Here is a 13,389-nt window from a genome sequence, read left to right as displayed (position 1 = left end):
GTATCAACATTCAAATCTGTAGTGTATAAATATGTAAAAAAGACAGTAGAAAGCTGTCTCAATTAATGTGGAAGGAGCTTTTGGGTCGGCAGCCGGGGGCCTGACATTTCTGTGACCATCCCAAACACCCACATTAAAGAATACATTCAGCAGTGCTTAGTGCCGCAGTGTTCCCCTAAGCTGCACACTCCAGAGCTTCTATTCCTGGCCTGCCTATAGCCAGCTCAGGGCTGCTCCACAGGCCCACTCTCCACTGCAGTCCCCGCTTTTTGCCACGCTACTGTGAAGAAGAGGAGGTCAGACGAGAGGCGGCAAAAAGGAAGAGGGCATGTCAGCTTTGAGCAGCAGATTGCAGGTACCATGATCTTACTCACATCATCTGTACCCACAGAGTTTTCACTGTGTTATGTGAGGTGTTACATAGGACTGAAGGGAACATCTACTACATTATCTTTACTCAGATAGTTATCACTGACAGTGATTACTGTCAGAGTACAGATAAGGCTACTTTCACACTAGCGTTCGGGTGTCCGCTCGTGAGCTCCGTTTGAAGGGGCTCACAAGCGGCCCCGAACGCATCCGTCCAGCCCTAATGCATTCTGAGTGGATGCGGATCCGCTCAGAATGCATCAGTCTGGCGGCGTTCAGCCTCCGCTCCGCTCAGCAGGCGGACACCTCGGGTGTCCGCCTGGCCGTGCGGTGGCGAGCGGATCCGTCCAGACTTACAATGTAAGTCAATGGGGACGGATCCGTTTGAAGATGACACTATATGGCTCAATCTTCAAATGGATCCGTCCCCCATTGACTTTCAATGTAAAGTCTGGACGGATCCGCTCAGGCTACTTTCACACTTAGAAATTTTTCTAAGTTATAATGCAGACGGATCCGTTCTGAACGGATGCAAACGTCTGCATTATAGGAGCGGATCCGTCTGATGAAACATCAGACGGATCCGCTCCGAACGCTAGTGTGAAAGTAGCCTTATGTAGAGGATGTTCCCTGCAGTCCTATGTAACACTTTAAATAACATAAGGTAAAGGGGTTTTCCAGGATTTACATATTGATGGCCTATACTTAGGATAGGCAATCAGTATGATACTGGCATAGGTCTGACTCCTGGCACGCTTGCCAATCAGCTGTTTGAGGAGAAAACTTTCTTGCTGTGTACCAAGCACAGGGCTGTCCATTTGATAGCAGCTGTGGTTGGTATTGCAACTCAGCCCCATTCACTTGGATTGGACTGAGCTGCTCCTAGGCCACGCGACCGATGAATGTGATGTCACATGGCCTAGGAAGAGGCATGAGCACTCACAGAGCACCGCAGTCTATTCATACAGAAAGAGGGGATGTCATGGGAAAATTGATGGAGGGGGCCCAAGTTGGGTAGACATCCCTAGGCCTATGATGCACTTCGCCCCTGGTAAGAAATCTACGTCAATATATATATAAATACATACTACATGTACTTGTGGACATATCAATAGTTCACCTTTATTCAAAAATTTATTTCTGGTTTCTGGGAAACATACAAAAAGAAAACTATACACTGCGTGCAGAATTATTAGGCAAATGAGTATTTTGACCACATCATCCTCTTTATGCATGTTGTCTTACTCCAAGCTGTATAGGCTCGAAAGCCTACTACTAATTAAGCATATTAGGTGATGTGCATCTCTGTAATGAGAAGGGGTGTGGTCTAATGACATCAACACCCTATATTAGGTGTGCATAATTATTAGGCAACTTCCTTTCCTTTGGCAAAATGGGTCAAAAGAAGGACTTGACAGGCTCAGAAAAGTCAAAAATAGTGAGATATTGCAGAGGGATGCAGCACTCTTAAAACTGCAAAGCTTCTGAAGCGTGATCATCGAACAATCAAGCGTTTCATTCAAAATAGTCAACAGGGTCGCAAGAAGCGTGTGGAAAAACCAAGGCGCAAAATAACTGCCCATGAACTGAGAAAAGTCAAGCGTGCAGCTGCCAAGATGCCACTTGCCACCAGTTTGGCCATATTTCAGAGCTGCAACATCACTGGAGTGCCCAAAAGCACAAGGTGTGCAATACTCAGAGACATGGCCAAGGTAAGAAAGGCTGAAAGACAACCACCACTGAACAAGACACACAAGCTGAAACGTCAAGACTGGGCCAAGAAATATCTCAAGACTGATTTTTCTAAGGTTTTATGGACTGATGAAATGAGAGTGAGTCTTGATGGGCCAGATGGATGGGCCCGTGGCTGGATTGGTAAAGGGCAGAGAGCTCCAGTCCGACTCAGACGCCAGCAAGGTGGAGGTGGAGTACTGGTTTGGGCTGGTATCATCAAAGATGAGCTTGTGGGGCCTTTTCGGGTTGAGGATGGAGTCAAGCTCAACTCCCAGTCCTACTGCCAGTTTCTGGAAGACACCTTCTTCAAGCAGTGGTACAGGAAGAAGTCTGCATCCTTCAAGAAAAACATGATTTTCATGCAGGACAATGCTCCATCACACGCGTCCAAGTACTCCACAGCATGGCTGGCAAGAAAGGGTATAAAAGAAGAAAATCTAATGACATGGCCTCCTTGTTCACCTGATCTGAACCCCATTGAGAACCACCTGTGGTCCATCATCAAATGTGAGATTTACAAGGAGGGAAAACAGTACACCTCTCTGAACAGTGTCTGGGAGGCTGTGGTTGCTGCTGCACGCAATGTTGATGGTGAACAGATCAAAACACTGACAGAATCCATGGATGGCAGGCTTTTGAGTGTCCTTGCAAAGAAAGGTGGCTATATTGGTCACTGATTTGTTTTTGTTTTGTTTTTGAATGTCAGAAATGTATATTTGTTAATGTTGAGATGTTATATTGGTTTCACTGGTAAAAATAAATAATTGAAATGGGTATATATTAGTTTTTTGTTAAGTTGCCTAATAATTATGCACAGTAATAGTCACCTGCACACACAGATATCCCCCTAAAATAGCTAAAACTAAAAACAAACTAAAAACTACTTCCAAAAATATTCAGCTTTGATATTAATGAGTTTTTTGGGTTCATTGAGAACATGGTTGTTGTTCAATAATAAAATTAATCCTCAAAAATACAACTTGCCTAATAATTCTGCACTCCCTGTAATATTTCTATTATTCTTTTCCTTAGAGTCCTTGAACCACTATCAAAACTAATCTGCATGTTACAATTTTTAAACTGGTTCTGATTTCTGGTTCTGATTTAGATACAACTTTTTTCTGAGCCCAACTTCCATGGTGACTGTATGACACACACAGAGGACCACATATTACTGCCAAAAACCTTTTCACCCCAGTCGTGTCGGATAGAAGGGGGCAGGTGAGAATTTCTTTCTTCAGTTTTATGCTTTAAACTTTCCAGCACTTTCATACCACAACAACCTCTGGATGCACTTCTCTTATTAGGCTAGGTTCACATTTATGACAGAGGTCCTGAAAAAAACTAAAAGGAGGAAATACCCCTACATGCTAAAAACCTGAAATACCCCATTATAGTGAATGTACTCTGTCCAAATTCCGGTATCCTGTTCCTACGTCAGAAAAAAATACTGAAATTTGGACACAGATCTAAACCTAGCCTTACTGGGAATTGCACACAACTTCATATTTTCAGTATAAATTTAGAAGTTTCACTGGATCCCATGAATTTTTACAGTAGTAATCTGCACATCCACATAACACATATAAGGTAGAACACAGTTCTAACAATAACTTCCAGTATGTTTGTCTTTAGAGGGTTATTAGTATCTACCACCTTCACAAATGTCAGAAATTAGGGAATGACAAGAGGGTAACTTTGCTGATCATCAAGTCTGGTCCTGTCTGTTATTATCTGCTCTGCATATTCTGTAATCTCATCACAGTTTAAGCCAAAGCTGAGCTTGGTCAACCGGTTATGAGCATCAGTGACTTCATCTTGCACCTTCTCACATCAGCTTAGTTGGTAGACCAAGTAGACACCCTGCCCTTTTTGTTAGTTTCTGCTTGCTTCACATGTCAGTTAGCATGCTCATCTCACGATTTACCTTGCTCTCCATCGCTCCATTTTTACTCCCGTCCCACGTCCATTACGGTCTGCCAGAAAAATAAATCGCTGGACTAACCTCCCATTACCAGTTATCTAGCAAATCTAACTTGTAATATTGGTATATAAAAAAAGAGATTTAGGTTCCAACTTCATGTGGCACAGAGTTTTATAGTCTCACAATAAGTAAAGAATTCCCTTCTAAATTTGTGTGCAAATCTTCTTTCCTCTAGTCGTGGTGGGTGCCCCTTATGTCAGTTACATTCTAGGCTTTAAATTGTTACACTAAACCGTCTTTTTTCTACACTAAGGAACCCTAATTTTAATAAAGGGGGTGTCTGAGATTTTGGTATTGATTGCCTAGCCTTAGGTCATCAATATCTGATTGGTGGGGGTTCAGCTTCTGGCAACCCAGCCAATCAGATGTTTAAAGGGGCTTTGGCGATCCAGTGAGCGCTGCAGCCTTTTTCTAGCCCAGCAACATCACATTCATCGCTCACATGACCTAGATGCAGATCAGTTCCTTTCAAGAGAATGGGCTTGAACTGCAATACCAAGCACAACCGCTATACAATGTACACCACTGTGAGGAAGCCGCAGTGCTCACCGGTGCACCATGGCCTCTACAAACAGCTGATCAACGGGGGTGACGGGAGTCAAAACCTCACTGATCCTGAGGATAGACCATCAATATAAAATCTCTGATAATCCCTTAACCTTTCTGTGTATCGGAGTCCCCCCATTGCAGATGGTTGCCTGTCTTTGAACCAGCTCAAGGTTTGTTATGTCTTTCTTGTACACTGGTGTCAAAACTGCTCAAAATAATCCATATGATTATTATAGTGGTAGAACTACGCTCATGTGTATCTATGCCCCTTTTCTTCTTATTAGCCTTGGCAGCAGCTGTCTGACACTGTTTGCTACAGTTAAAGGGAATCCGTCACCAGCAGTCTGTCTTTTGTTGATCTGAGGCTCCATTCCGGAGTTATGATTCCTTTACTTTAATTTACTGATTGATTACTTTTTCTTAACATGCAAATTAGGCCTTTGGAGTAATGAGGGTGTCACCATTGCCACATCTCTTCCAAGCCTTTTCATATCAGGTCTATATGGCTTTCCACCATTAGAAGTAAACAGGAATGATTAAAAGATCTTGTGATGGTTATAGTCTGCAGAAAACAACATGTGAGGAGATGGATCCACATACAACCGGGAAATAAAACCCTCTATATAATCAGAGGCATAGCAGCGGCCCATAGGCAACATATTATGGATCTTTTCACCATGGATCTTTGAGACAGCCATGTGAATAATGCCTCACTTGATTATACATTTCATTGGTACTACCAGAACAAAATAGGCACCTTCGCCCTGATTTATCATGCCTTCACTACAGAATTCTGGCTTCAGAAAGTCATAAAATAGGGATTTTGTGACTTTTTGCATTTTTACACTAGTTTTGAAATGTGGGTGGAAAAGTTGGTGTGGTTAACTATGTTAATGAGTTACACTCCAGAGCCATCATTGAGACTTATTTTTTTTTTTTAAGTCACATAAAAGTCATGATCTCACTTCAGTAGTAGGGTGGAGCAGGAAAACTGGAGAAGAGTGTTAGGTTTAAGGCCCCTTTTACACGGGCGAGTATTCCGCGTGGGTGCAATGCGTGAGTTGAATGCATTGCACCCGCACTGAATCCTGACCCATTCATTTCTATGGGGCTGTGCACATGAGCTGTGATTTTCACGCATCACTTGCGCGTTGCGTGAAAATCGCAGCAAGCTCTATATTCTGCGTTTTTCACGCAACCCAGGCCCCATAGAAGTGAATGGGGCCGCGTGAAGTGCGGATGCGGTGTGATTTTCACACATGGTTGCTAGGTGACGATCAGGCTGGGGACCCGATCTGTATTATTTTCCCTTATAACATGGTTATAAGGGAAAATAATAGCATTCTGAATACAGAATGCAAAGTAAAATAGTGATGGAGGGGTTAAAAATAAAAAAAAATTAACTCACCGAGTCCACTTGATCGCGTAGTTGCGGATCTCTGTCTTCTTCTTCTAAAATAATAAAAGATACGTCTTAAATCAAGGCCAAAAACAGGAACTGTATAGCCATTAGCTATTGAACCTTTTTTTTTTTTTTTTTTTATGCAAGACACGCCACTGACACACCAGACATACCCAACTGACTGACTTTTTTGTCTTCCATCCGGATACGTAATTTGGAATGCAATATTGCTTAGTGCTGTGCCTCTTCATGCTCATGATTGGTGGAGGTCCCTACAGTTGCATAATCAGTCAGAAAATTATATCATATCTTAGCAATATGCCATCACTCTACTGAGATGGAAAAGCCCCTTTAAGTTAAACCACAAGTAAGGCCTCCTGCACACGACCGTATTTTTTTGCAGTCTGCAAAACGGGGTTCCGTTTTTCCGTGATCCGCGACCGTTTTTTTGTCCATGGGTCTTCCTTGATTTTTGGAGGATCCACGGACATGAAAAAATAGTCGTTTTGGTGTCCGCCTGGCCGTGCGGAGCCAAACGGATCCGTCCTGAATTACAATGCAAGTCAATAGGGACGGATCCGTTTGACGTTGACACAATATGGTGCAATTTCAAACGGATCCGTCCCCCATTGACTTTCAATGTAAAGTCAGGAGTTAATATACCATAGGACAGGGATCAGCAACCATCGGCACTCCAGCTGTTGTGAAACTACAATTCCCAGCATGCTCCATTCATTTCTATGAGAGTTCTGAGAAGAGCAGAGCAAGTATGCATGCTGGGAGTTGTAGTTTCACAACACCTGGAGTGCCGGAGGTTGCCTACCCCTGCCATAGGATCTGAGTTTTTTCCAATCCGATGGTATATTTTAACTTGAAGCGTCCCCATCACCATGGGAACGCCTCTATGTTAGAATATACCGTCGAATTTGAGTTACATCGTGAAACTCAAATCCGACAGTATATTCTAACACAGAGGCGTTCCCATGGTGATGGGGACGCTTCAGGTTAGAATATACTAAAAGAACTGTGTACATGACTGCCCCCTGCTGCCTGGCAGGTGCTGCCAGGCAGCAGGGGGCAGCCCCCCCCCCCCTGTAGTTAACACATTGGTGGCCAGTGCGGCCGGCCCCCCCCCCCCTCCCCTGTAGTTAACTCATTGGTGGCCAGTGGGCCCCCCTCCCTCCCCTGTAGTTAACTCGTTGGTGGCCAGTGGGCCCCCCCCTCCCCTGTAGTTAACTCGTTGGTGGCCAGTGGGCCCTCTCCCTGTCACTTACCAGTAGGAGGAGCTCCCGGCCGGACGCAGACATCGCAGCTCGCAGGTAAGTATAATGGTTCTACAAATTGCTAAGTAACCATGGCAACCGGGCCAGCAGTAGCGTCCTGGTTGCCATGGTTACCGATCGGAGCCCCAGCGATTAAACTGGGACTCCGATCGGTACTCTCCGCTGCCACTAATGATAGGGGGGGGCGATTTTAATTAGGAGGGGGAGGGAGGGGAGAGGACCCACTGGCCACCAACGAGTTAACTACAGGGGAGGAAGGGGGGCCGGCCGCACTGGCCACCAACGAGTTAACTACAGGGGAGGGAGGGGGGCCCACTGGCCACCAACGAGTTAACTACAGGGGAGGGAGGGGGGGGGGCGGCCGCACTGGCCACCAATGTGTTAACTACAGGGGGGGGCTGCCCCCTGCTGCCTGGCAGCACCTGCCAGGCAGCAGGGGGCAGTCATGTACACAGTTCTTTTAGTATATTCTAACCTGAAGCGTCCCCATCACCATGGGGACGCCTCTGTGTTAGAATATACTGTCGGTTCTAAGTTTTCACGAAGTGAAAACTCAGCTATGAAAAAGCTTTTATGCAGACGGATCTTCGGATCCGTCTGTATAAAAAGTAACCTACGGCCACGGATCACGGACACGGATGCCAATCTTGTGTGCATCCGTGTTCTTTCACGGACCCATTGACTTGAATGGGTCCGTGAACCGTTGGCCGTGAAAAAAATAGGACAGGTCATATTTTTTTCACGGCCAGGAAACACGGATCACGGATGCGGCTGCAAAACGGTGCATTTTCCGATTTTTCCACGGACCCATTGAAAGTCAATGGGTCCGCGAAAAAAAACGGAAAACGGCACAACGGCCACGGGTGCACACAACGGTCGTGTGCAGGAGGCCTAATACAAAGTGAATAGCAGGTTGTAAACCAAGCATAAAATGAACTATGCTGAGCCACTGGTATATTATATTAGTGTGCTAATCATCAGATCTCAGATTTCTGCCAGTGCATCCAAATAATGTTCTATTAGTGGTAACGTAACTGTCGAAGACAAGTAGTTACCATGCCAAGAATTAATTATTTCCAACTATATGTGATACCCACAGTATATGGAAGATTTATGTTTATAACTAGATGCTGAAATCCTCTACACTTACCACTGCAGGTCTTGCATTGAGAGGACTCCCAGGCTCATGCACAAAATGGAGAGGACTCAAAGAGGAGTCCTCCCAATGCATTTCACTGCTGGTTTGTGGGAGCACAGAGTCAGAATGCAAGTGAGTATAAAGATACAAATAATATAATGAGTCAGCACCACTTACACTGTATGGCGCTTTCTTTAGCGTTGGGGGTGTCTCAGAGCTGACAGATTCCTGTTAAGAGTTTGCTCAGCTGGAACATTGGTCTAAGAAAGGCATGAGGGGCTGTCCATGTCCTTTCATACAGTTCATGTGTACTCGTTCAAAAACAGTTTTGAAGGCATGTCCTACTGTATATGTTGTTAGGGCAGGGCATATTTTCAAGGTTTCCTATACTAGCAGACACTCCCTGAAGACGTTTGTCAAAAGCATGCAATTATGAGGGTCAATTCACACAGGGCAGATATGCTGTAGAAGGCAAATGAATGTGATTTCACAAATCACATCCATAGATTGTAGAAATGAATTGAAGACTCATGGAGTGAATTTTTAAATCCACAGCACATCAGTTTCTGTCGCAGATTAAGCATGCCTTTGTTGTGGATTTTCCCTATTGATTTGAGTTAAAATAAATCTGCAACAAAATCTGTAAGTAATGTAGTGTTTTGGATTTTGCTGCAGATTTCAATACTTCAAAACCTTTGGTGCCAAGTTCTGCTGGAAAATCATCATCAGCAAATCCACACCAAAATCTGCACAACCTGCCTGAGCCTGTATGATATTATGTAGAGACTGTGCAGCTCTACATCCCCAGGGCACTGCCTGCATCCCAGCAATGTACATAAGCTATAACACATAACATGAGCCATGGTTTAAATCGTATGTGAACATAATTGCTTTACGGTTTTATTCTCTCCACAGTTGGGTTTTGTATGAAGGTGAGGATTGCTGTGGTGAGCAATTCATACTGGTTGAGGGCGATTATCCTACACGTACTGCTATGGGGTGCCAGGCAATAAGTGTTATACAATCTCTTAAGAAGGTTCCACTTGTAAGTATCTGAGTAATCAAACTTATGTATTTTAATGTACATCTTTAATTTTTAGACCATTTGTTGAAGCATACATCATTGGGGAAGATATATCAAACTGGTGTAAAGTAGAATTGGCTTAGTTGCCAATAGCAGTAAAGATTTCACCTTTCATTTTTCACAGCTCCTTTTGGAAAATGAAAAGTGGAATCTGATTGGTTGCGATGGGCAACTAAGCCAGTTCTACTTTACTCCAGTTTGATAAATTTCCCCTATTGTGTTTAGTGTAACCTCCACTTAACATACACACTGTGTTGGACTGGGGTTCCTAGGGCCCTCCAGTACAATTCATTATGGAGACCAACTGTAGAGTAAATAATATAAGACGCTGAGGATGATTGATTGTGGGGGAGATCGCTGCAGCGATTTTGAGAAGGCGGGTCAGTGGGAAAAGAGGATACTGGCTTTAGAAGTCATCTCAGCACCTGATGCATTTATAATACATTGGGTAGTCTGATAATCTCTCCAGTTTTTATATGGACATTGGCTGCACTACATACATATGCATACAGCATGACAACCAGTCTATCTATTGTGCTTTGTGCCACTTGTGCAGGTGGTGGGGACTAGGGGTCCACCAGGGAATTCACTTTTTCTCCTGTGGGCCAGTCGGAGCCTGAATACACATTTAATATACTTTTTCGGACCGTGACAGTATTTGCTTAGTATTTTTCATCACTTTTCATAAACCAAAACTAGGAGTGGGTCCAGAACACAAAGGAGATGCACATCTTTCCATAAGGGTCCATTCACATGTCCGTTCTGCAATTTTGCAAAACGGTTGCGGACTTATTCATTTTCAATGAGGCCGCAAAAGATGCGGACAGCACACCATGTGCTGTCCACATCTGCACTTCCGTTCCGCAGACTCCGCAAAAAAATAGAACATGTGCTATTCTTGTCCGCAGCCACGGACAACAAAAGGAATTTCTATCATAGTGGCGGCCATGTGCGGTCCCAAAAATGCGTAACGCACATGGCCGGTGTCCGTGTTTTGCGGATCCGCAATTTGCGGACCGCAAAACACTTGCAAATGTGTAAATGGACCCTTATACTTTTACTGTCTGTTGGTTTCTATACTGATTTTGATTTACAAATACTGATACAAAATACTGACCAAAATATGCAAGTGGGAATGAGGCTTTAGCTTGTAACTTAGTTAGGGTCTTATAGGGGTTGTCTGAATTTAAAAAATAAATGATAAACGACAGGGGGTTGCTAAAACAATAAAGTTATACTCACCATTCTAAGCTCATTTTGCATTCCAAGGACCATAACCACAAACTAGCGATATAAAAGGGAGTATTTTTAATGAACGAGTTGTAGTTTCATATTTTGAGATATATACAACTCTTTGAATACTATTTATTATGTCGGAAAAAATACCCATTTGTAAAGCACATCAATAAAACATATTCCTTTATTGAAGATCAATGAAAAGCATCTTGTACAAATGAAAACGATAGCCAATGCGTTTCAGACAGAAGATATGTCTAGTCCTTAGTCATGGCACAAATAAAACACTGCGAGTACCTCTGTTTTCTATCATCAGGAACCACTCAGGTATAACCGTTAATTGCTCCTTCAGTTAACTATTGGAGAGCCCTACAGGTGCAGAGTGGATATACAGAGATGTGCACATTACATGCGATTTTTTTCATGAACAACATTCACAATATTATAAATGATACAATAACCTTAAAGTAAAAGTAAAAATAAATATACTAATGGGGAAAGTATTAATAAAAATAAATTACATAATTTCACTTATTTGATGCCACTGGGGTTCTAGTTCCAATTGAATAATCAAAAATATTTTGCTAGCATGAAATTTATGTTCCCACTTCCCTCCTCTATCAGGTTTGTATACTTTCTCTTTAGCACTCACTTGTAATGTGTCCACTTTTACTTCAAGTTTTTCTATAAATTGTCAAGCTGACATATTTTGTGAACCTTGACTTAGAGTGCAATCACATGACCGTATGTATTTTGAGGTCCATAAAACGAAGATCCCCAAAAAATACGGATGATGTCAGTGTTGCATCCATTTTTATCCGGACCCAACAATGCCTATTCTTTTCCACAAAACGGACAAGAAGGGGTGAAGAATAAGGACCCTGGTGGATTTATTCAGAAATGGTTAATAGATTCCTTGGGCACGGACCATTTTTCTTCTGCTTCTACAGTAGAATGTGCCCACAGAATTCCGGGGGGAAAAAAAAGCCTTGTTGGTAGCCCCCCCTGCGGCCCTTCCTATTGAAAATGCTTTGCACAAAGGATAGAGACACTGTTATGAGACGTAAGAGAGAAAGACAAATGAAGACAGTATAGAGATATAAAAAAACGGCTTGCACATGCTAATATTAAATATGCTATGTTATATCCAGCTAAATTACGAATTATTTATAAAGATACAGTAATGTTTTTCTTTAATCCAATTGAGGCATCGGTGTGGTTAGACTCCAAGGGTATAGGAGATGTTTGATCTAATTTGAACTTAGGTTGTCTTTATTTTTCTTGGGCTCCAGGGGGATGGGGGCGGGTTTGGTTATGTGTAAGAGGTTCATGAGGTGTGTGTTACCTTGTGAACCAAGTAGAGGGGGAGGGGGGGGTTGGGGAGTACATCACTATCGGTGGATCCAACAGGGTAATCAGAAAATTGGTGGCAAATTAGACCACTTTGTTGTTCAACACACGTCACACACAGAATTAGAACGTGGAATGTGCGGGGATTAGCCGATAAGGTTAAAAAAAGAGTAGTCTTTGATTTAGTAGCCAAACATCTTCCTGCTACAGTAGGACTGCTCGAAACGCATTATACACCTGAAAAATCGATTTATTCTAAGAAAAAATTGGCTCAATATAATTACCATTCGTACTATTCGTCCTATTCCTGTGGGATTAGCGTATAAATTCATAAACAGGTCGAGTTTGAACCCTTTGATCAATTGATTGATCAAGAAGGTAGATTTATTTTTTTATATGGTCAGTGGAATCATATAGTATGTATCCTGGCCTTTTTATATATACCTCCCCCATTTTCCTTATATGCCCTTAGTAAATTAGCTGAATTTATCTGTAACAGGGACAAATGCCCAGTTTTAGTCACGGGGGACTTTAACTGTGTTCTGAATAAAGAAAAATATAGGGTATCCCTCTCCTCTCAGTGTGGGGGAGCATCTGGATCTAGCACTCTGTTGCATAGGATCTGCCAGAGATCGCGCTTGTTGATGTCTGGCATTGTCTCTACGGGGGCAAAAAAATTTTTTCTTGTTATAGTAGATCATACAGCACCATGTCCCGGATAGATCTAGCTCTGGCTAGTATAGATTTTTTGGATAGGATCAAAAAAATGACTCATGAAGCCTACGGTATCTCCGATCATTCCCCGATTTTACTTTCATTTGAGATGTCAGGCATGAAGAACGTAACTAGATCATTTAGACTAAATCTGTACTGGATCCAGGTAATAGGTGATCAAGAGAATATTGGGAGAGAGATTGTAGAATTCTGGGAATTGAACATGGGATCTACTCATATCCATTTTGTCTGGGATGCTTTTAAATAATTTTTTATGGGGATTGTATTAATCAAAGATAGCAGCCTTTGTTTAAACGGAGAAGCTTCTGGAGGAAACTAGAGAGAGACTAGAGACAGAAATTTGCAACAATAATGTCGTAATTCAACAACGATAAATATCTACTTCACTTAACTCAGAAAGCCCAACATAAGGGCTCTTTCACACCTGCGTTCTTGTCTTCCGGCATAGAGTTCCGTCGTCGGGGCTCTATGCCGGAAGAATCCTGATCAGGATTATCCTAATGCATTCTGAATGGAGAGAAATCC

At 42.8% G+C, this 13,389-nt stretch overlaps 1 protein-coding gene across 1 annotated transcript in view; it reads left to right on the top strand.

The window, feature by feature from the left end:
- Positions 1-13,389, top strand: part of CRYBG2 (crystallin beta-gamma domain containing 2) — a 109,570-nt gene that overhangs the window by 65,433 nt on the left and 30,748 nt on the right. The window contains exons 14-15 of the mRNA XM_040424243.1: positions 3,212-3,324; positions 9,375-9,504. Of these exons, the coding sequence (XP_040280177.1) occupies positions 3,212-3,324; positions 9,375-9,504 (243 nt within the window). The remainder of the gene's footprint in view (positions 1-3,211; positions 3,325-9,374; positions 9,505-13,389) is intronic.

The sequence above is a fragment of the Bufo bufo genome, chromosome 3, assembly GCF_905171765.1.
Source record: "Bufo bufo chromosome 3, aBufBuf1.1, whole genome shotgun sequence".
Taxonomy (NCBI): domain Eukaryota; kingdom Metazoa; phylum Chordata; class Amphibia; order Anura; family Bufonidae; genus Bufo; species Bufo bufo.
The sequence above is the reverse complement of the archived record's forward strand: the minus strand, read 5'-3'. Positions and strand labels throughout refer to the sequence as shown.